The 25,533-nt window shown below is 39.3% G+C and overlaps 2 protein-coding genes across 2 annotated transcripts in view; both read right to left on the reverse strand.

The window, feature by feature from the left end:
• The window catches only part of LOC311071032 (uncharacterized protein), a gene marked incomplete at its 3' end in the record, with an annotated part of 144,924 nt that overhangs the window by 44,177 nt on the left and 75,214 nt on the right, over positions 1 to 25,533 (reverse strand). The window lies entirely within an intron of this gene.
• On the reverse strand, positions 21,424 to 25,318 carry LOC311071581 (uncharacterized protein). The gene is made up of 3 exons (XM_084095984.1): positions 25,078 to 25,318; positions 24,593 to 24,709; positions 21,424 to 23,436 (listed from the first exon to the last, which is right to left on the reverse strand). The coding sequence occupies exons 1-3, from the start codon at positions 25,199 to 25,201 to the stop codon at positions 23,303 to 23,305; spliced, it is 375 nt and encodes a 124-aa protein (XP_083952110.1). The 5' UTR covers positions 25,202 to 25,318; the 3' UTR covers positions 21,424 to 23,302.

Here is a 25,533-nt window from a genome sequence, read left to right on the forward strand (position 1 = left end):
GTAACGAGCACGCGCACTTACTAACAAACACTATACCCCCCACGCCGCTCTCGCGCCACGGGTTTTTAACAGCAAATTGTGCCCCATCCATTGTGATCGAGCAGTTACGCACGCGCCGCCCCATCTTCTCTAATCCAGGTTCCCCATCCCGCGCAGCGCTGCGATCTGAACCCAGAGACCATTCGACCCCTAGCTATGTGTGCGAAAGCATGGGAAGCTATCCAGGGCGTGTCAGAATGGGTGCTGAATACTATAAAGCACGGCTATTCGCTTCAATTCGCTCGCCGCCCCCCGCGTTTCTAGCACGGACAGAGACGAGAGTGAATACAGAGGCGGCGCATCTGCTTCAAGCAGAAATAGCAAAGCTGCTGCGCAAAGGGGCTATAGAACAGGTACATCCTTCTCTGAGCGAGTCGGGCTTTTACAGCCGTTATTTCCTCGTACCCAAGAAGGACGGAGCGCTAAGACCTATTTTAGATCTGAGACATTTGAACAAAGCTCTCATGAGACGGCCGTTCAAAACAATCACAACCAGACAAATCCTCGGGCAAATTCTCCCAGGAGACTGGTTTATCTCTCTCGATCTGAAGGACGCGTATTTTCAGCGCTTCTCAGCCATCTGGAAAGCCTGGGTCTCTCGGTCAACTGGACCAAGAGCTCATTATCGCCCTGTCAGTCAATTTCCTTTCTTGGAATAGAACTGGACTCGGTGGCTATGACGGCCAGATTGTCGGAGCAGCGCGCGCACCGCATCTTTCCAGAAGGGCAGCCAGGCTCCGCTGAGGACATTCCAGCGAATCCTGGGGCATATGGCTTCAGCTGCAGCAGCACTCCAGCTGGGCCTTCTGCGCATGTGCCCGCTTCAACGCTGGCTGAAAGCGCGCGTGCCTCACCGAGCCTGGGCGGCCGGCAGCTCGCGAGTCAGGGAAAATCAGGGCTGCATTTCAGCCCTGGCTGGCAGCCGAATGGTATCACACGGGAGTGACGATGGGAGTTGTCTCGCACCGGAAAGTGGTCTCGACAGACGCTTCCAACCGAGGTTGGGGAGCGCTCTTCGAAGGCAGACCGGTCTATGGCCTCTGGTCAGACCAGGAGAGTCTCCTTCACATAAACTGTCTAGAGATGCTCGCGGTCGAGAACGCGCTCAAGCACTTCCTCCCATACCTACAAGGTCACCATGTTCTAGTCCGCACGGACAATATATCAGTAGTGGCCAATGTAAACCGCCAGGGCGGTGTCAGATCCAAAATGCTCTGCACCCTGGCGGAACGCCTCCTCGTGTGGGCTCAGCACTCACTGCGCTCGCTGAGAGCCGCGCATGTGCCTGGTCACCTGAACGAGTGCCCGGACAGACTGTCCAGGGACAATGTTTCCCCTGGGGAGTGGTCTCTGCATCCCCAAACAGTCCAGTTACTGTGGCGCCGTTTTGGCAAAGCGAAAGTCGACCTCCTTGCGTCAAAAGACAACGCTCACTGCCCAAAGTTCTTTTCGAAGAACGAGGATGCGCTGGCCCAAACCTGGCCCAGCGGCCCGCTATATGCTTTTCCCCCGGTCTCTCTGCTGCCACAAGTCATCGAGAGAATCAGGGTAGCGCGCCACACAGTGCTCCTCATAGCCCCGTACTGGTAGAACCAGACGTGGTTCCCGGAACTAATACGGCTGGCAGACACAGTCCCCTGGCCGATACCGGCGAGAAGAGACCTTCTCTCTCAAGCCCGCGGCTCGATCTGGCATCCTCATCCAGAGCGCTGGTCTCTGCATGCATGGATACTCAACGGATACCCGTTGACCTGCCAAGAGGGGTTGTGAACACGATCACACAGTCTAGAGCCCCCTCCACGAGACGGCTCTACACGTCTAAATGGTCTGTGTTTAATAAATGGTGCACTGCCAAAGGGCAGGATCCACAAGCATGTGGGGTACAGCAGGTGCTTTGTTTCCTTCAAGAGCTGCTGGACACGGGCAGGTCCCCTTCCACGCTCAAAGTATATGTTGCGGCCATCTCAGCTTTCGCCGATTTGGCGCTGGGTCGCGCATTAGGAAGGAACGAGTTCGCCATCCGCTTCCTTAGAGGAGCTAGGAGGATGAACCCCCCGCGACCCCCCCTCGGTTCCTATTTGGGATCCCTCCTTGGTCCTAGAGGCCATGAAAGCGCATTCCTTTGAACCCATGGAAACTGTGGATATGAAATACCTCACGCTCAAAACCGTTTTTCTGATAGCGCTGTCTTCAGTCAAACGTGTGGGAGATCTTCACGCGTTATCTGTTAACGCCGCGTGCCTCGAGTTCGGACCTAATGACTCGAAAGTTATTCTCAAACCGAGGCACGGTTATGTCCCCAAAGTATTGGGCACTCCCTTCAGAGCACAGGTCATTTCTCTCTCAGCCCTGCCGACAACCAGCAGCGAGGTCGATGGTAATCTCCTCTGCCCTGTCAGAGCGCTGAGAATTTACATCACTCGCTCCGCCGCTGTCAGGCGCTCGGAGCAGTTTTTCGTTTCGTTTGGTGGGCGCACCAAAGGTCTCGCCGCCTCGAAATACAGCCTGTCCAGATGGATAGTGGACGCTTTCGCAGCTGCTTATGCGTCTAAAAACCTGCAATGCCCACTGGGCATCAGAGCTCACTCCACTAGAGGCATGGCCTCGTCGTGGGCTTGGTCCAGCGGAATTTCCATTCATGACATTTGTACGGCGGCGGGCTGGGCCTCCCCCTCTACATTTGTTAGGTTTTACAACCTGGAAGTTCCCGCCTTGCAGGCGAAAGTTTTATCAGTCTAAGTCACGCGTAGACCGGCCCACTATCTGTGCGCGGGCTACTGCTGCTTGATTTAGCTCTCCTGGTTGAGCTGCACTATACAGGGATTTGTCAGTTCAGACCGGCCGTGCCGCTCTGAGCGCCCTAATGTGTGCTTATGTACTGCGCTAGCCATTCTATTGGCCGCCCGGCTCCCACTCATCGTGTTCCCCGGGCTTTCCCTGGGACTCATTCAGTGGATGCTGGGCGCGCACGGCGTTGACAAGGGAGTTCCCGCAGCGTAAGCTACTTACGCAATACGAGAGAACCTCTCGTAAGAGAACGTATCGGTTACTAACGTAACCTCTGTTCTCTCTAGAAGAGGGAACGAGTATTGCGTAACCCGCCGTGCTCGTGCCACGAGCTCACTCGCTTCAGCGACAGAAACCAGTGAAGCAGCCGCTGAGCTTTGCCTATATACGCTAAGCCACACCCCTTCTGACGGGCTGTGATGCGTGTAGCGCGCCAAGCGCGCTCATTGGACGTGACGTCACGTCAAGGGCTCAGCTATAGGCTGCTGCAGTTGCCGCAGGGCAGCCAATGAGCGCGCTAGAATGCCCGCTCTAGGTCTGCTTGCTGCTGCACTGCGTTGACAAGATTATGAAAAATTAAAGGATAATTTTTTGGCTTCATATCTCGAGAAAAGATTACTTTCCCGCAGCGTAAGCTACTTACGCAATACTCGTTCCCTCTTCTAGAGAGAACAGAGGTTACGTTAGTAACCGATACGTTTCTGGTGTGCAAAGACATGGAAAACGCCACGCAGCTGACACGCAACAGAAACGCCACGCTCACGCCACGCAGCCAGTGTGTCACCGGCATTAGTGACAACTTGGATATTTGAGTTGATTAAACTTAAAATTTTAAGGTAGCACAAACACTAACTTTTTTAATTTGACAACAATTTTTACTAATACTTTACAACTGACAATGTTAAAGCAAATTGGAATATATTAAATTAATTACAGAAAAACTGTTTAGAAGGACAAAGGGAAAATTCTCAAAATGATTTAATATCTGTAAAAGAAAGGGCTATGTAGAATTGTTGAATATGAATACATAAACATACAGGAAATGCACAGCATGTCAAAACCAAACTCGTTTAAGTTCATAAACTATTATAGATTAATTATTTTTAGGACCATTTTACATTAAGACACTGACTTCAAAAGAGAATATATGAGAGTGAATGTTAATGGTAGTGAATTTTAAAGATATGACACTTTAACTGATCACAGTATTAATATATATCTGTGGATTATGTGAGGCTGTACTGAACTATAATAATCAAAACTTGTGGTGAATTTGTTGCATCGGAATCACAATGTCCATAGACTCAGTCCTGGGCAATTCTTTACCTTCATCTTCATCATCGTCATCTTAAAAGGTATACGTTACTGTGAGAGATAATGTGGAAAAAACCCAGAATCCATGATAAAAGTGTATCGATCTATCATAAAAGTGCATCTATCCAACATAAAAGTGCATCTATCCATCATAAAAGTGCATCTATCCATCATAAATATGCATCTGTCCATCATAAATGTGCATCTGTCCATCATAAATGTGCATCTGTCCATCATAAATGTGCATCTGTCCATCATAAAAGTGCATCTAGCCATCATAAATATGCATCTGTCCATCATAAATGTGCATCTGTCCATCATAAATGTGCATCTGTCCATCATAAAAGTGCATCTATCCATCATAAAAGTGCATATATTCATCATAAAAGTGCATTTATCCATCATAAAAGTGCATCTATCCATCATAAAAGTGCTATTATCCATCATAAAAGTGCATCTATCCATCATAAATATGCATCTATCCATCATAAATGTGCATCTGTCCATCATAAAAGTGCATCTATCCATGATAAAAGTGCATCTGTACATGATAAGTGTATCTATCAATAAATGTGCATCTGTCCATCATAAAAGAGCATCTATCCATCATAAAAGTGCATCTATCCATGATAAAAGTGCATCTATCCATGATAAAAGTGCATCTATCCATCATAAAAGAGCATCTATCCATCATAAAAGTGCATCCATCTATCATAACTTATATCACTGATATATGACAATATGCAGCAAATGTTAAAAGAAAAGCAGACTTTAGTTTGTAACCAGCGCACAGAAAGCCTGTAGCTTGAATAGGAACAAATCAATGTACTTTCACTCACTGATCCTTCTGGTTCTGATAAAGTGATGATTGGTCTGATCACGTGTGTGTGAGAAATCATGTGCAGCTTCTGTTACGACTGAGCACATCAACCTTCTGATCCACAGAACTAGAAAATAAAGAGAACATGATGCAATGGATGGATTACATTAACATGAAACATGAATAATGCAATATTCAAAATATAATTCACTTAATTAATTCACTTGGTATGGATGACTGTTAACTCAGGCAATGGGAGAAAATAAGTTTAATGATACTTTGAATCGATTGAATCACTTTCTTCATTTGCTTCATGAACTGATTCAGTGATTCTCAGCGCCACTCTGGCGACTCCTGCTGGTCAGAACAGTGTAATTACAAGCAGAAACACACATGAAAACACCTTTTACACACACACTGCTAATGTTTAAAGGAGCACTCCACCGTTTTTTGAAATAGGGCTTATTCACCTTCTTTCCTACATTTAGATAGGTGGGCAAATGCATTTTTGTCTCAGTGCATGCATTGTTTTAGTTTGACGGTCGGCGCTAGCTTAGCTTAGCATAATGAATGGAATCCTTTGATGCCAGCTAGCATGTCCTGAGTAAAAGTGATATAAAAAATAAAAAAAACCCCACTTAATTACTTCTTGTGGCCTGCATATTCACAACGAGTACAAATAGCGATGCAGGTTAACACTAGGCGATTTCCTAGGCAGATATTGACTTATATATTAAGGACTATATTAGGGGGAAGCACAGGCGAAGCACTGCTACTTGGGCATGATATCTCTGCGCCCAAGTAGCAGTGCTTCGCCTGTGCTTCCCCCTAATATAGTCCCAAGTCAATATCTGCATAGGAAATCGCCTAGTGTTAATCTGCATCGTTATTTGTACTCGTTGTGAATACGCAGGCCACAAGAAGTAATTAGGTGTTTTTTTTGTTTTTTTTTTGTTTTTTATATCACTTTTACTCAGGACATGCTAGCTGGCAACAAAGGATTCCATTCATTATGCTAAGCTAAGCTAGCGCCGACCCTGTCAAACTAAAACAATGCATGCACTGAGACAAAAATGCATTTGCCCACCTATCTAAATGTAGGAAAGAAGGTGAATAAGCCCTATTTCAAAAAACGGTGGAGTGTTCCTTTAATTGAAGCTTTAATCAATTTAAAGCATTTGACTTTGTCTAGCTTTATAATATGTGTTATTTAATTAAAGGAGAACTCCGGTCAATTTTAACATTGAGCTCATTTTTTTGTAAATTTGGAGTGCTGTCAATACAGAGAACAACGACAAAAATCGGTGTTGCCTACACCGAGTTATTCTATTTTTAAAATTTGCACCCTATTGACTTCAATGGGGCAAGTAGTAAGCCTGCTTTTTAGCCTCTTAACATCCTTTAAGTGTCATTACAAGTGCACAGAAAATGTGAGTGATTCCTTCCGAGTGAACACGGGTGAATCTGACTGCAGTAGATGTTAGAGATATTAATAAAAAATGAAGTTAATTCAGCCAGCGCTCATACCTGTGTTTACATCCTGTTTTCAGTCGAAGTCCATAGTAATCGATTGTCGAGTTCACGCGCATAGGTTTAGTGCCTATGATCATGCGCGTGAACTCGACAATCGATTACTATGGCCTTCCACCGAAAACAGGATGTAAATACAGGTATGAGCGCTGGCTGAATTAACTTCATTTTTATTAATATCTCTAACATCTACTGCAGTCAGATTCACCCGTGTTCACTCGGAAGGAATCACTCACATTTTCTGTGCACTTGTAATGACACTTAAAGGATGTTAAGAGGCTAAAAAGCAGGCTTACTACTTGCCCCATTGAAGTCAATAGGGTGCACATTTTAAAAAGAGGATAACATGGTGTAGGCAACACAGATTTTTGTCGTTGTTCTCTGTATTGACAGCACTCCAAATTTACAAAAAAATGAGCTCAATGTTAAAATTGACCGGAGTTCTCCTTTAAATTGTAGGGTTTGTTTTGCTCGTTTTATAGACAGCTTGATTAATCAGAACAATAAGAGATATAAGAATAAGAATCTTTCTTTTTACTATTTAAATCTGTCACAAAATGTGTAACATTTTTACACACATCAATCATTGGTGAGCTATATGCTTAAAGTATATTTGTCTAAAGTATTAGATATTTGTATTAATTTACATCTATTAATTTAGCAAATTTACAAATGAGAACAATAGAAGCAGTGAAATTAACAATAGGACAACAGTATGGAAGTGCTATGACCCTTCTCAGTTTAATATAACGCAGTGCATGTACCTTTTTTATTTTTTATAAATATATATAGAATAGAAGAAAAGTGTTAGTATTAATGGATCAAGTGTTACCGAAAGAGGAGCGTCTTCAGCTGTTTCTTGAAAGTGTCCTCGGACTCCTCAGCTCTGGTTGAGTTAGATCATTCCTCCAGCAGGAACAGTCCAGGTGAAGGTCCGAGAAAGAGATTTAGTGCCTCTGTGAGATGATGCTCCACAAGACAGTTTCTGGATGGCACATGAGTCTGGAGTAATGAGTTTAGGTCAGAGGCAGCAGAGCCAGGGGTTGCTCATGTATGTCACTTTTTGTAGACAAACCTTTCATCACAAACAAAACCTGTGCACTTTTCCACTGTTAATGTTCATAAGAAGAGAAATGTCAATCATACAGCATCATAGAGAGCATGTTATTACACTATATGTGTTCATCAGCCAGAGAAATGTCATGTTGAAGGAGGAATGAAAGCTGATAGACACAAGGCAAGGCAAGGCAAGGCAAGTTTATTTATATAGCACATTTCATACACAATGGTAATTCAAAGTGCTTTACATACTATTAAAAATAATCAGAAGAAATAAGAATATACAAAACAGTTTAAAATAAAGAAACAAGAAAGAACTAAAAATAATTAAAACAGTTTAGAATAAAGAACAGTTTAAAATAAAGAAACGAGAAAGAACTAAAAATAATTAAAACAGTTTAGAATAAAGACTAAAATAAGACACAGTATAAACAGTCGGACAAACAGTGACACAGTGCTCATTCATTAAATGCAAAGTTAAACAGATGTGTTTTGAGTCTGGATTTGAATGTGTCTACTGTAGGAGCACGTCTGATCTCCTCTGGAAGCTGGTTCCAGCTGCGGCTGGCATAATAGCTAAAAGCAGACTCTCCATGCTTAGAGTGAACTCTTGGAACTTCTAGCTGATGTGATCCTAATGATCTGAGTAATCTGTTGGGTTTGTATTCCATGAGCATATCTGCAATGTATTGAGGTCCTAGGCCATTGAATGATTTATATACTAGTAATAATACTTTAAAATCAATCCTATAAGTAACTGGCAGCCAGTGTAATGACCTGAGGACTGGTGTGATATGATCATATTTTCTGGTTCTGCTAAGAATCCTGGCTGCAGCGTTCTGTATGAGCTGCAAATGTCTTATGGTCTTTTTGGGAAGGCCAGTGAGGAGTCCATTACAATAATCCACCCTGCTGGTGATGAAAGCATGCACTAGTTTTTCTAAGTCTTGATTGGAAACAAAGCATCTAATTCTTGCAATATTTTTCAGATGATAGTATGCTGATTTAGTTATTGCTTTGACATGACTATTGAAACTAAGGTCTGACTCTAAAGACACACCAAGATTCTTGACCTGATTTTTAGTTGTTTGACCTTTAGAGTGAAGGTATGCGTTCACCTTGAGAACTTCATCTTTGTTTCCAAACACAATGATTTCAGTTTTGTCTTTGTTTAACTGTAGAAAGTTTTGGCACATCCAGCTGTTGACTTCATCAATGCATTGAAGCAGAGAGTCAATGGGGCTGTAATCATTAGGCGATAGGGCTAAGTAGATCTGTGTGTCGTCTGCATAGCTGTGGTAAGAGATTTGGTTCTTTCTCATTATTTGGCTCATTGGGAGCATGTACAGGTTGAACAGGAGTGGCGCAAGAATTGAGCCTTGAGGGACTCCGCATGTCATGGGTGTCCACTCAGACTTATGGTCACCTATACTCACATAATAACCTCTCCCATCTAAGTATGACCTGAACCATTTTAGAACTGTCCCAGAAAACCCCACCCAGTTTTCCAGCCTGTCTAGAAGTATTTTGTGATCGACAGTGTCAAATGCAGCACTGAGGTCGAGTAGAACCAGCACTGATAATTTGCCTGAATCTGTATTTAAGCGAATATCGTTTATTATCTTAATGAGCGCCGTCTCTGTGCTGTGATGCGATCGGAAGCCAGATTGAAAATTATCAAAGTATCCATTTGAGTTTAAGAATTTGTTCAGCTGGTTGAAGACAACTTTTTCAATGATTTTGCCTGTGAAAGGAAGATTTGAGATCGGTCTATAGTTGCTTAATATAGTCTTATCCAGATTGCTCTTTTTCAGGAGGGGTTTGACAACAGCAGTTTTAAGGGAGTTTGGAAAACAAGCAGAAGCTCAGCATTCACTTTACTCAACTATGGCCCTGTCCCAAATGGCACACTCCGGACTTATGGACTTCCTCAGAGTCCACACTTTGGTGACGTCATGTAGTGCAGACCTATAGGGCCCTTGGCGCGAGTCCACGAGGGTGCATTGAGAGGTATTTTTGGGACAGACTCGATCGGCACGCCGGATATAACGGTCTGGTTGTTGTTGGACAGGAGAAATCACATTTTTGCGCTCCGACGTCTTATCTGCATGTCAACTACACAGCCTAATTTTACAGTTCTATATTTTGATATTGTGCATGCCACCTGGGCATCAAACAATAGATATATCATGTTTATTTAAATGATGTATACAGTTGTACATAATAATAGGCTACATAATGTTCCATTTGAACTAAGATTACAATTTTAAAACATAATTTAAACATATTTTTTTCAATTTACAGGTTTCAATATTCATACTATGTTTACATATGACTCAGTAAAGCCCTGACATTCGGTTCTATTTATTTAATGAATCATAATGTGATCGTATTATTAAACGTGCTATTATTATGTTTGAGACATCAACCACTGCTCGATGACCATAATGTTTGTATAAACTGTAGGCAACAACTGGTAAAATGTACATTTAGGTCATAAAAACTGTAATATTTTCTTCTCAGCCATGTCAACAATTATCCGTGAGTAAAGTCTCCTCCCATCTGTTGTCTGATTGGCCTTTCGCAAGGATTCCTGGGTAGTTAAAGTGCTTGGAGCCTGCTTCTATGCGGGCTTCACGGAAGACCGCTTCAAGGGTACAAAGGGGGCGCTGCTGAGCACACTTCAGGGCGGTAAAATGCTGAATGGGACGGCCTACGGACTCGTAGACTCAGCGAGCACGCGCAATTCAAGTCCACGAGACCGAAAGTCCGCATGAAGTGCGCCATTTGGGACAGGGCCTATACCGTCTTCTTCCACACAGCTCTTACATCAGTTGAACATGTGAACACATCAGCGCCACCTAGTGGACATGAATATTATAGCAATGCACTGGAGAGAGAACACAACAAGTAAGTTCAACAATAACACAATTATGAAGAATAAAACAACAGTACAAATGCAAACAAACCAGCATTCAGTAAATCACATGTGCAGTAAAGCATATGATGATAACGGCCTGATATTGAGAATATTTCTAATGTTCTGAGAACACAAAAAACAGATAACATTGAATGAACATTGAATGAACGGTCTATTAATGTTACTGGAAGAACGTTTGTTCATACGTTGAGAGAAACTTGTTTGCTGGGTATAAAATATGTATATTATTTATAAAGTAATATAGTATGCAGTTTAGTTGAAGCAAGTCTTCCTAATATAAAAGCACTTCTATAAAGAAAACAAGAATTTGGTCACTGATAAGACTATAAAGGGATCCTTTAAATAATTGTAAACACTGTTATTAACAATAATAATAATGATAATGCATTTTATTTAATGGCGCCTTTCATAACACCCAAGGTCACCTCACAAGCAATATACAGGTTACTGCATAAGACAATACACACAACAAACAAGCTGCATACAGATAAAGTGCATTAAAGACTCAATACAACATGTTATAAAAAAGCTTGTATAAAAAGATATGTCTTAAGACGCGTTTTAAAAGTCAACAAGCAATCGCTATAGCGAACATCAAGGGGAAGAGAGATCCATAGGCGGGCGGCAGCAGAACTGAAAGATCTGGCACCCATGGGAGTTAGTCGAATCCGAGGAACCACAAGAGAAACTGAAGAGGAAGATCTGAGAGCACGTGAAGGAGTGTAAACATGGAGAAGTTGTGTAAGGTATTGGGGTGCAAGATTATGAAGTGCCTTATAAGTAAGTAGCAAGATCTTGAATTCAAGTTTACTGGACGCCAGTGCAATTGCTGAAGAACTGGAGAGATGTGCAGCAGAAGCTGTTCTAGATAGACACGAGCTGCAGGATTCTGACCCAGCTGAAGCTCATGTAGCAGTTTGGAGGAGAGCATTACAGTAGTCTATACGTGAAGTGACTCGTGCGTGAATGAGAACGGCAGGATTATTATTTGAAAGAAAGGGACAGAGGCGGTTAATATTACGCAAGTGGAAGTATGCAATCCGCGTGATATTATTAATTTGAGCTTCAGGATAGTGTGCTATCCATGATGACACCCAAACTCTTAACCTGTGAAGAAGGACAGATTGTCAATGTACAAAGAAAGACAATTAGATTTAGACAAAACAGATCTAGTGCCAACAAGCAAAGCCTCCGTTTTGTTGCCATTTACCTTCAAGAAGTTAGCTGAAAGACCATCTTTAATTTCAGCGAAACATCTGGACGAAGATGGTGGAAAAGAACAAGTAAAGTTGTGTGTCATCCGCATAACAGTGGAAATTAATACCATATTTCCTCAAAATGTTTCCGTTATTACACACTTCCACCAACTATACAGTCTCACATAATCATCATAAATATATTAATACTGTGGTCTGATCAGTTAAAGTGTGATTTAGTTCACTATCATATTCTCTTCTGATGTCGGCCTCTGACAGTGAAATATTTCAGTGAGTGTATGATGGAGCTCATATGATCGACAGTAAACACTCACACTGACCTGATATAAACACACATGTGATTGATGTGATGATTATGTGAGGCTGAACTACAATACACAACATTATTCAACATTATTCACTGGGTTCCAGCTGAGGCTGATTCATGTCATATAAATTACCCTTAGAATGGGACCTGGGAATTACTTGCACTTTTCCACTGTTAATGTTCATAAGAAGAGAAATGTCAATCATACGGTAACACTTCATAATAACTGCACACTATTAATCATTAAGTATTAGTAAACAGTTAATTCATCATTTATAAAGCATTAATAAACATTAATAAGCAGTATATAAATACAGCTATAAATGCTTTATTCTTGATTTAAAAGCGTATCTATAATGTGTTTAATAATTGTATTGTCATACTTTATTAATGATCAATTTATCAATTCTAAATGAAGTATTGCATTATTTACAAACCAGTAATTTAGGTGTTGTCATTGATTCATAAGATCCCTTACAAATTGTAAGTAAATGTAGTAGATTCAGGGAGTTATAAAGCATTTAGTAGTGGTCAGTTCACTATTTCTGTGAGCTCATCTAAAGTGAGGACTAGTTATGCCTTGTAAAGCATTTATAAAGGAGATTTAAAAGCTCATTAATATTCTAAACAGAAAAAGGAAACAAACACACACAATGATATAGAACATGTAAATATTAACAGCCTTTAAATCTTCTTTATAAATGCTTTACAAGGCATAACTAGTCCTCACTTTAGATGAGCTCACAGAAATAGTGAACTGACCTCTACTAAATGCTTTATAACTCCTGAATTAACCATGAATTACAGTAGAAATACATGTTAATAAACCATTTATTAACACACTAAGTAACTATTACTATATGTCTGAATAATAAGATATATGAATGTACATTTAAATAGTTTATTAATCATTTACTTACAATTTCTAAGTGATCTTATGAATCACTGACAACACCTAAATAACTGGTGTGTAAATACTGCAATACTTCATTTAGAAATTATAAATTGATCATTAATAAAGTATGAAAATACAATTATTAAACACATTATAGATATGCTTTTAAATCAAGAATAAAGCATTTATAGCTGTATTTATAAACTGCTTATTAATGTCTATTAATGCTTTATAAATGATGAATTAACTGTTTACTAATGCTTAACTAATGATTAATAGTTTGCAGTTATTATAAAGTGTTATCGAATAAAACAACAGTAAAAATGCAAACAAATCAAAGTTCTGACCAGCATTCAGTAAATCACATGTACAGTAAAGCTTATGATGATAACGGCCTGATTTACAGTCGCCATAAAACTCAGTTCAACAAAGAAATAAGAATGTTTTACTGAGTTTTCTATTAAGATATGAAAATATTATTTCTGAATTTGAATGTCTGAACTTTTTTTTATGTGAAGGCCAGCAAAATTAAATTTAGTCATCCAACTAGAACGCTACAGAAAAAATGTTCCATCAATGATCTATAAATTATGTTTTTGTGTTAATGTTTTGAGAAGATTACTAAAGAGCACAAAACTTTGAATGAACGCACTATTAATGTTACTGGAAGAATAATATAATATATTATATAGTATATAATAATACGTATAATGTTTAAGATTTCTTTAAATGAAAACGAAAAGTATACTAAAATATAACTAAAATATACACAGAGATAACAGAAGTAGCAGAGCGAGCTGAGTGACGCGCGCTGCGTCAGAAGGTGGGCGGGGTTAGGATTTCCCAAGAATTTCCAAGATGGTGCCGCCCATACCCCCCATAAACGGCTTCAAACCCGTTCTTCAGAAAGTCTATGGGTGACGTCACAGACGCTTTGTCCATATTTTTTACAGTCTATGGTTTCAACTCTTCTCGCCGCTCTCGCCGTCCAAGACATCTCCCTCGCCGGAGCTCGCCACCGGCTCTCATTGAAAATGAATGGCTTCCGGCCACTTTGACGCTCTCGCCGCCGGCGGTGTGAACCAGGGCCGTGCACAGGGGGGTGGCCCGGTGGCTAGAGCCACTGCCCTTCTGCCCTCATCAGCTGAGGTGCCCCTCTCGCCTCCCTCCCTAACCCTCCAGAGGATTCCCATAAAGACGTTCTGTTATCGCTCCGCTAAAGATCCACTGATTCTGCTAATCCGCTCCATGTTTTCCTGCTCGCTCCGCAGCATCGCTCACAGACAAGCATAGAGACAGAGCGCAACGCGTCATAATCTGAAGACCACGCCCACCGGGGGGGGAAACAGTCTAACCGTCTCCATTGACTTTGCATTGCGAGAGGCTGCCTCCTTGTCATTTCTTGCTTCTAACAAAAGACAGAATAATGCCTAAAAGCTGCTATGTGACAAGGTGTACAGCAAACAGAACCCCAGAAATAAGTTTTCATAAGCTGTCGACCCCAAAAAAAACGAGTGTTTGAGGACATAAAAGTGTAGCACAAAGTGTAGACCCCAGAAACAACATATTCTTAGAGCTGATGAATATGTCAAGAAATGCCTTGTTTGCTGGAAAGAACGTTTGCATGCCACATGCACCTTCTGTAGGAGCAGGAATCCCATGGGTGGCACACCCCATCTCCAAATGTGACACGTGTACCTTATTCCATCATCATACCAGTGGAGTATTCAACAAAGATACATGTCACAACGTAACCATTCCTCCAGCTTCTCAGTGTTGCATACCTGGACTACCATCCATTGAGCTGATCAACAAACGGACAGGGAACTACGTCATCACGTTGAAAGGTCACGCCGGTGCCGGCAGAAGTACCGCCCCACTGTTTACAATGCGACCGCACGTAGGAGGATAGTTCCAATAGTATTGTTTGCTATTATATATATAGTAATAGTATTCAGTGAATATGAATATGAATAGTATATGAATAACATTCTGATGACTATGAATAGTAGTTCAAATAGTATTGCCGGCGCCGGCGTGACCTTTCAACGTGATGACGTCGTTCCCTGTCCGTTTGTTGATCAGCTCAATCCGAACTATTGAAGGTCTACTCTTCTTCAGCTGTGATCGCGCACAGCCCGTTTAAACACTTCAAAGACTTCACTTCAAACAACTTTTCAAAGAAAGAAATCCAGAAATGTTTTCCTCAAAAAACATAATTTCTCTTCCACTGAGGAAAGAAAGACATGGATATCTTGGATGGCATTGGGGTGAGCAAATTATTAGGAAATTTTCATTTTGGTGTGAACTAATCCTTTAAAGTCACTTGCCACACTTACCTGGGTCACTTGCCACAAAAAGACTTATATTGACCTTAAGAATTGATTGCACAATCTTGCCTCCAGTTGCTTTCTAAATTTTTTTTTTTTTGACATTCCCCCACAGATAACATAAGAAGAAAGAATAGCCATTTTAGTCATTAGTAACATGGTGAGATTAAATTTTGGGCTGGTAGATTTACAAATGATTGGTATTGTTGGTAAAATTATGAGATTACAGGCAGAAGTCATTCTTACCAACTAAACGATTCACTCTCACACAGAAGACAGATGAAAAACCGGATAGACACACTTTCCAGACATTCCAGCTCTTTACAATAATTTTGCCAGACACCAAAACTGCTTCTCTTTTTGTAGTTAGCAAGTATTTCAGACCAGGAGGGCCACACATCAGACTTCCACCATTTGTAAAGTAGCTTTGCAGTGTTATGAGAAGCTAGCAACAGCAATATCTAGTTAGTTAAAGAAAAACAAAAAAAATCTAAAATAAAATAAAAAACACCAGAAAGAAACCTCCCCTGTTGTTGCTACCTTGTCGTGGTGGGGAGGCTTGTGTGCCTCCGTGACCCTGAAGTCTATACCGGTGGGCAGGGGCGCAACTACCCAGTGTCAGAGGGGTATGCAGCAACAATTTTGGCTAATTTTGTAACAGTGTCTACATTACACTACTACATATTAATCCCATGATAGTAATAGCCATATATTGTAAAACAAATGCACTGAAAAATAAAGGAAACTTTCATAATTAGTTTTGTACTAAGTTTTATACTTCACATTAAAGATGTGATTGGGCCAGCCCAGTGTCAATCAAGAAAAGAACCAATGGGCCGCTGATCTAGGCTACGTGTTTAATGAAAAATGTCTAAAAAAAACTAATGCTGACTTCTTCTTTTTTTTTGACCAATGTATTACAACGGCACTAACGCAGCGCCGACAATTAAGCAAAACAAAACAAAACGAATGGGCCGCCGATGTATGAGTTTTATGGGCCGTTAAGACAAAGACAAAAAGAAATAGCCTATAGATGTGTCGGCCCAAAAAGCACGTCGGCCCACCGGGAATCTCCTAGCCTACATGCGTGGACGTCACACTTTAAATCCTACCTGTTTCCTTTGACCATCCACTTATTTAGCTGCTGGCGCATCAATTGACATGTCATCTCCTTTTCTCTCTTTCTTTTTCTATTTTTAGTCCTGACAGCTTTTTTGCTTTATCCATTATTTTTCGACTCGTACCTGCTCGCTCAGCGCTCACGGTGCCCCCGCCTGCTCGCGATATTGAAAAGCAGCATTGCCATCACCCATTGGCAGTAGGATGATTGGATGAATATTGGGCCAATGTATTTGTCATACATATGAATGGTGTTTCTGCCTATGCAAATTAGGACATATTCAATAGGTGTGGCCCTCATGTGCATATTCAAATTCATTTCAAAAGAAACTTTTTTTAAACTTTTTTTTAAAGTTTTATTGTGGTAGGAGTAAAGAAAAAAAATAAGCCTATTTGGGTGTATTTTGGGCATATTCGATTAGTCTATAGCTCATTTGCATATTAAAATTCATTTTCAAAGAAACTTGTAATACACAAAAATTTACTTTTCATGGGTACTTTCATTGTGTAAAGTTTCATTTTGATAGGAGTAAAGGAAAAAATAGCCCCATTGGGGTGTATTGTTGCCTGGCCTTATTGGCACACATCTCAGATTGATGAGAATTTAACATATTTCCTCAACTAGGATTTCTTAGGACTTTTAGTATGTTGCTCTCGACACCTCATAGAAATGATCTATGCTGAAAAAAAATATTTTACAATTAGTCTGTTGTAAAACGCTACTTTGCCTGGACTATTAAGGCAGACAGGCGTCTTCATTTTAATTATATATATTTTTTGTTAAATACAGGTTAACTAGTTTACATAAAAGGTACTAATATATGAAATACAAATAAAAGTAAATCAAAACCAAATAATTGACAAGCTTTTATCTTCATGAGGCGCAATGGCATCAAACACCGGAGACGTCCTGGTGAATCAGCATCTGATGGACACAATCTCTCCAGCTCTCTCCAGTCCATCAACTTTCTGCCATCTTCTTCTGGACCTTTTCTTCATCGCTGTATCTTCTGTGTCTCGTCCGCAACACGTCGACGGTAATGATTGCTTTCTTCTTTCTTTGGCAAAGCTCTTTCTAATACATTTTCAAATCCTCTCTACTCTGCCACTTGCTTAATAAATGCTTACAACATTCAGTGTGGTGTTTTTCTTTATAAACCATTTTCTCAATAAATGATTTTACAACAATAACTTCTGGTGTCTTGCTTTATAAAAACTCTTCCATTATATAAGGTTACCATTATAGTTGACTCCAGTACACAATTGCTTCATACACAAAAAGGCATATTTATAATAGAAAAATGTGTGTTCTGACACCGTTCATGCCGGAGGCGTTCCCCTAGTGTCTCGTTCCCCTTCTCAGGGAACCATGATTACATTCGTAACCCGAGACGTTTCTCTTACATACCTGTCATCATGCGTTGATTCATGCTCTCCAGAGATGACACCAGCTGATTAAACATGTAGAGCACTGAGAAGACGACTAATAGCGCGCAGACGAACAACACATGAAGATTCCGCAGCATTTTATAACTAAAAGAGCAGCCATGGAGATATAAATCAGGCATGCTCATGAATATTAATGAGGTGCTTCAAAAACTTCCTGGTGCCTTCAGTCACATGACCACGTGACCACCCGCGCACAGAAAGCCTGTAGCTTGAATAGGAACAAAGCAATGTACTTTCACTCATTGATAGCAGTGGGAAGTTCGGATCATTTTACTGACTCGGATCTTTGAGTCTCGTTCAGCAAAATGAACGAAGTCATTTCGTTCATTTCAGCAGAATATAACTAAAATGACATGTTAAATAGCCCAACACATATAGTAGGCTACTTGTGAAAATGTTGAATACATTTGTAAAAAATAAGAAGAAGAATTATAAGAACCTGAAATGTTTAATTAATTGATTAGTTGTTGAGTCTTAAGTTCAGGCTATTGCAGTTTTAGTTCATCTGATCTCACCTCCTGATCCGAGTCGTTCTTTCTTTTGCAACTTCATATTTATCACGTTTGTTCTCCTCCTCTCGTGTCTTCGGGTTCGTGTCGAGACGTGTCTCACTCTGATCTGGGCGTGGGCCTGGGCCGACTCCGAGCCGTGTGACACAGGTCCGGTCCGGACTCCGGAAACAGAATTGATTAGTTCATCTCTCGAGTCTTCGGGTTCGAGTCCTTCGTTCTTTTGTCACGTGACTTGTCACCGTATTGAACACTATTTCACAACCTTTTTACAAACAAGCGCGTAGTTATTTTTTTATTTTATGTTTTTACTCTTACAGTTACGTGATGTGTTTCTGTTCTCAAGATTATTTTCTATAACATTGAATGTGATATTTAAGAGTTGGTTAATGCAAAGCTTTATCCATATAACCATTTTGATGAGACTTGTTTACAGTGGATTCTAATTTTCAGTTAATATCATAAACATATATAAATATGGGAAATATATTGACTATTCAAATCTAACTGCACAAATTCAAGTCAATTAGACTATTACTAATTTTGAATCAACTGTATTTTATTTTTATCTGTTGAGTTATATTATTATTTTTGTCCGTTGTGTTATTACTGAATAAAAATCAGTTTAAAAAAAATTAAGTGTTATGTATTTTGGATTCATGCATATTTTTCATTCACTATGTTTTTTGTCCATAATAAATCACCTAAAAAGTTTGAAACCTACACCTTTGTACATAGCTTATTATAACACTGTACACATTCTTGACTAGTTGTTTATTGTTTGTTTATTGTTGTTTTTTTGCCAACAAAGCTTTAAAACAAATTGGATAACCATCCAAAAGGAATTAAATCAAATTAAATAAAAATAAATACAAATTAAAAGAACACTATAAAGCCACAGAGCGTAATAACCATAACCATATAACTTAAATCACAATATAAAGCCTAAAAACAATATTGAACAACAAGCCAGGCTTTTCAAATAAATGAATAATTGTAAAACACACTGTGGCTATATTTTAGGGCCTGCTTTAAGGCATGTTTGCTTTCAAAAAAACAAGCTCCCGGACCTTGGCTGGGCTGAGCCTGTTTCTTCTGTCCGAGACAATCTGCCCCATCTTAGAAAATACTCTTTCCGATGGTACAGATGTGGCCATGATGCAAAGTCTAGCCTTCATGACCTCAGAAAGGCTTTTATAAACAGCTGAACATCTCATCCACCATGCCAGAGGGTCTGATGTGCGGGGTAAGAGTGGCTCCGCAAGGTAGGCCCGCATCTCCACCATAGCATCTGATGTAGTTGAAGTGGTAGCAGAAGGCCTCAAGCTTGCTACCCTCTCATCAAAGTCTTCCCAAAACATGGCCCCTGCACTGGAAGACGCACCAGAATCTGGAGGATGCTCCTCTTCAGTGTGAGTTGGGTTAATAGCTGCTGCAGCTGCTGTAACCCTTTTCACTGTGTCTTCGGCTGGTGGTTGACAAAGGCTTGCTTTTTGAACCTTGGATCCAAGCAAGTTGCATCCGCAAGCTTCTCAATGAGCTCCACTCTGCCAAACCTTCTAGTCATTTCTGACATCAGGGTGTCCACTAGTTTTTTTACAGGTGCAAAGCTGGAGGGATTCCTTTGATTCTGGGCAACAATCCTCTGAAGACCTGTAGTCATCAATATGATTTTGGAGGCAGCCACAAACCTACAAAAATGTACAATTGTTTACATACTGTACATATAACAAAGCCAAAATCAATATTACACATACTAGAAATACATGCATGATTAAGAGATATAGAGTTTAAAATGTGGTTTTGATATGAATATTAATCAAAAAAAAAATAATATTTAAAAAATATTTTAAAATACTTACTTTTCTGCACTCACTTCGGTAGTGACCTCCTCAAAAGGATGAATGATATCCACAATTTCTCTGCACATTTCCCATTCATCTGGCGACAAGGTTGGCAGAGATGCATTAGTGAGAGCCATTGTGGAGATGATTGGCTCTTTCATCAAAATTTATAAGCAAAATCACGGGAATCAATAGCCTAATACAGCCCAGTTGTGCTAAAATAAATATCATGAGACGTCCATCATCAGATGAATGATATGGAAAAGTTAAGTTAGAGCCGCTAAAGCCAGTGCTACTACCCATGCGAACATGAACACTAAGCTTTTCCCTCCAAAAATATAGCCTAAAACTTATCTCCAAATGCAAAACTGACATTAACAAAATGCAATAATGCAATAACAGCTGAAAAAGTACTTGGGTGTGTGTTTTATTTTATATTTACCGTTCAATAATGCAATCGCTGCTGTCTGTCCCATAGAAGAACATGACAGCCAGCGTACGTTTTGAAACTATTGGGGCTTACATGAACCACGTGACAGCCATAGCGGCGACATCAAAGAGTGTCGCAACTCTTACTCTCTATGGCTCTGGCTGAGTTCTCCGGCTACTCTCGAATCGCTCTCGCGGTGCTTTGATGGCATACGTCACAGTCACGTGGCATCGGCGCTGTTGTATCAAGTCGGACAAAATTTCTAACCGGCATGCACTGCTTTAAGTCAGCCGCCGATCGGTCTGCACAGAGCTGCATGAAGTCGAACAAGCCTAAAGTGATGACTGGTTTGATCACGTGTGTGCGTGAAATGTGCAGCCTCTGTTACGACTGAGCACATCGACCTTCTGATCCAACAACCAGATATTACAGAGGACATGATACAATGGATGAATTACATTAACATGAAAATGCAATGTTCAAAATATAACTCACTTTTTTAAATTCACTTGATGTGGATGACTTCGCTCAGGCAATGGGAGAATTAGCTTTATGATGCTTTGAATCAATTGAATCACTTGCTTCATGAACTGATTCAGTGATTCTCAGCGCCTCTCTGGCGACTCCTGCTGGTCAGAACAGTGTAATTACAAGCAGAAACACACATGAAAACACCTTTTACACACACACTGCTAATGTTTAATTGAAACTGTAATCAATTTAATGCATTTAACTTTGTCTAGCTTTATAATATGTGTTATTTTATTAAATTGTAGGGTTTGTTTTGTTCGTTTTATAGACAGCTTGATTAATCAGAACAATAAGAGACTTTTAGATACAACTCTTCCTTTTTATTATATAAATGTGTCACGAAATGTGTACAAAATAATTAAACTGATCTGAGATCAGGTACAAATCATTTTAAGACATCAATCGTTGCTGAGGAATATGCTTTAAGAATATTTGTCTAAAGTATTAGTCATTTGTATTCAGTTTAATAATAATTAAGCTCATTTCTGTGCATTGTTGTATAGACACAAACTGTGAACTTTTCTTCACAAACAAAACTTGCACTTTTCCACTGTTAATGTTCATAAGAAGAGAAATGTCAATCATACAGCATCATAGAGAGCATGTTATTACACTATATGTGTTCATCAGTCAAAGAAACTCAACAATAACACAATTATGAAGAATAAAACAACAGTAAAAACGCAAACAAACCAAAGTTCTGACCAGCATTCAGTAAATCACATGTACAGTAAAGCATATGATGATAACGGCCTGATTTACAGTCGCCATAAAAACACTGTTAATGTTTTGAGAACATTATTAAAGGGAAGATAACATTAATCAAATGTTCTGTTTGTTTCTGGAAGAACGTTTGATCATAACTTTGAGGACCTTGACTGAACGTTCCCTGTTATCTGGGATTATAATACTGGTTAAAACTGTTAAAACAAGCTCTCAAAGCTCCGCCCCTTGCGCCGGGAGCAGCAGCTCATTTGCATTTAAAGAGCCCACACACAAAAAGGGACAACTTTAACATGCTATACAAATATCTGTGGGGTATTTTTAGCTAAACCTTCACACTCACACACACACACACACACACTGGGGACAAAAGAGACTTATTTTACATCTTGTAAAAGGGGGCATTATACACCCCTTTAAAAGAGTCACTTTTAAGATTATAAACGGATCCTTTAAATAATTGTAAACACTGCAATAACACACTTACACCAACTATACAGTCTCACTTAATCATCACAAAGTCTGATATCGTTCAAATTTACTACCATATAATTCACTATCATATTCTCTTCTGATTTCAGCCTCTAAATATAAAATATTTCATGATACAAATGAATTTATAACAAACACCTCGTGGAAATATGAAGGAAATGTTCCTCTTATTGATATCGACCCATCAGTGCATGTTATTATAGAGAAGCACAATGTTTATCTCATAATCTTTCATCATAAAGTAATAACTTACTTCACATGAAACTACTTTTCATTTTTGAGTGTATTGTATAAAAAATCTCAGTAGCACTTTATTTAGATAATCCACTTTAGACATTTTACTAACTATATTTAACATTTCAACTACATGTCATCTTATTCTACTCACCCAAACTCTAATCTATCAGTCTATAATGCTAATACCGAGAGTTAGTCGCACAGTTACTCAGAGTTAGCAGAATGAATAAAGTGGACCATTGAATTGAAGTTTAACCTAATCTCTACAGTTGGAATATATTCTCTGCTAAATTATCATTTACTTTTATTAATTTAGCAGCTGCTTTTATTCAGAGTAATGAATGATGAACAGCATCAGTTATACTAATAAACACTAATAAAGATCCTCGTCGCTCAGAGCTGTTGATGATGATGATCTGAGACTGTGAATCTGTGAGATTTATAGACACTGAAGGGTTAATATCCAGTTCCTGATCACAGTTCAGTGTGTGTGTGTGTGTGTGTGTGTGCGTGAGTGAGTGAGTGAGTGAGTGAGTGAGTGAGTGTGTGTGTGTGTGTGATACAGGCGAGTCCTTCAGTGTGACTGTTGTTCATATGAGCTCCATTATAAATTCACTTTACTGAATTATTTCACTTCCAGAGGCCGACATCAGAAGAGAATATATATGGTGGTACATCGAATCATATCACACTTTAACTGATCAGATACGTATAAGTATTCTTATTTATTTACTGTATGCTACACCATCTACTGGATTCCTCCTGCTGCATTGGAGGAGCCAGATGATCCATAGATTCAGTCCTGAGAATTCCTCTATCTCCATCTTCATCATCTTCATCTTCAGGAAGTGGACCTGTGAGAGCTGATGTGGAGCAGAACAACAGAACATCCGTCAGAAACTGAATAATATCGTGTCGTGAATCTGTCAATCTGTACCTTTAACTTTAATTGTATGAAGGATCAAGAATTCAACATGTTTTACACTCATCATAATAAAGTTTACATGTATATTATGTAGAGGATATGTGGGATAATTGTTCATTTCTGTGCATTGTTGTATAGACACAAACTGTGAAGCTTTCATCACAAACTAAACTTGTGCACTTTTCCACTGTTAATGTTCATAAGAAGAGAAATGTCAATCATACAGCATCATAGAGAGCATGTTATTACACTATATGTGTTCATCAGTCAGAGAAACTCAACAATAACACAATTATGAAGAATAAAACAACAGTAAAAATGTAAACAAATCAAAGTTCTGACCAGCATTCAGTAAATCACATGTACAGTAAAGCATATGATGATAACGGCCTGATTTACAGTCGCCATAAAACATTCAATCTTCCCAGAAAACACCTGTAAACAAATGTAATAAGAATGTTTTACTGACATTACCATTAAGTTACGAAAGTATTATTTCTGAATGTTCTCTGAAGTTTCAAAACATCCAGTTTTTAAAATGTTTTTCATGTTTATGTGAAGTTCAGCAAAACATTAAGAGAACATTTCATATATAATCATTTTACAAACATTATGGAAACGTTACTTATGAATGTTGAATATTCTGAAACAAGTAGCAGAAATTTACAAACGTTAAACATCCACTAAAACGTTCCAGAATAAAAGCTCCATGAATGATGTATAAATAATGTTTTAGTGCTGATGTTCTGAGGACATTATTAAACACCAGATAACTCTGGACAAATGTGTAATGTTACTGGAGGAACGTTTGATCATAACTTTGAGAGAATCTTTCCAGAACGTTCCCTGTTAGTATAAAATACTGGTTAAAACTGTGATCATAAACTGACACTTGACTGCTGTTCCTCTGTGGGGTTTAATCGTGTAACAGATATAAATAATGACAGAAAATAATACAATATTCATTCAGTTTAAGAGCAGAATTCACTGAAGAATTACTAATATAAAATCACTGCTATAGAGAAAACAAGAGTTTGTCTTCAGTGACGACATGAAGAGTCAGATTAAACATTATTAACTAACACTGTTTTTACCTCCTCCACGTAGACGTTGAACCATATGCAGTGTAGATTTATGTGTAATGCCATAATCCCGCAGTGTTCGATGATCCTCCAGTTGTTTGCCTGCGAAGATTAGTCTGCATTGGTCCTCTGTGAAAAACAATGAATGCGTGAGAATCATCAGTGTATAAACCTCATTAAGAGCTGAAGACGATCATTTCATCATTAAGAGGCTTTTCCTGTAATTAACATCATTTTACTATAAATATCATGGTTGAAATATGGTTACTGTAGTAAATAATGGTTAATTTTTATAAGGATAAAACCAGCAGATGTTATTCTACAATCTGATGTAGTTCAGGCCTTTGGGTTGATCAGAGCTGATGAATAAACGTTCACATGTTGATTCAGTTTTTCCTGTTTATATCATTTTCGCATATGATAATTAATGATATTATTAAACGAGTGACGGAAACACACATGGACATTTACACATAACTCTGAAGAGTTCGACTTACCTGGAAGTATGTGATCGAGTCTTCTTTTGAGCTCTTCAACGGTCATGTTCTTCAGTTCCTCTGAGTCCACATCTACTGATAGTGTCTCTCCGTGAAGGGTTATGACATGAATTGTGCAGCTCATTTTGTGGAATTAATGTAGAATTTGAAATGAATATAAAATGAATATTGCGCAGTGTTTAGGTTTACTTTCACTGTTGTAACGGCATCCGCTCAGAGATAGACTCCGCCCACTTTATATGAACTCTCTTCCGGAAGTGCTTTCTTTCTTTCTTTTTCTTTTTCTATGGGCTATGTGCATTTATTTATTTGTTTGTTTGTTTGTTTGTTTTATAATCTTAAATAAACATACATTTGACTGTCATAACCTATGGTCATAACATGATTTATGCATCTATGAGCGAAACATTTTAAATCATTATCACCACCAAAGTTGAGAATGTAGTGATTAATGTA

The sequence above is a fragment of the Abramis brama genome, assembly GCF_963993115.1.
Source record: "Abramis brama genome assembly, chromosome: 20".
In the NCBI taxonomy this organism is placed as follows: Eukaryota; Metazoa; Chordata; class Actinopteri; order Cypriniformes; family Leuciscidae; genus Abramis; species Abramis brama.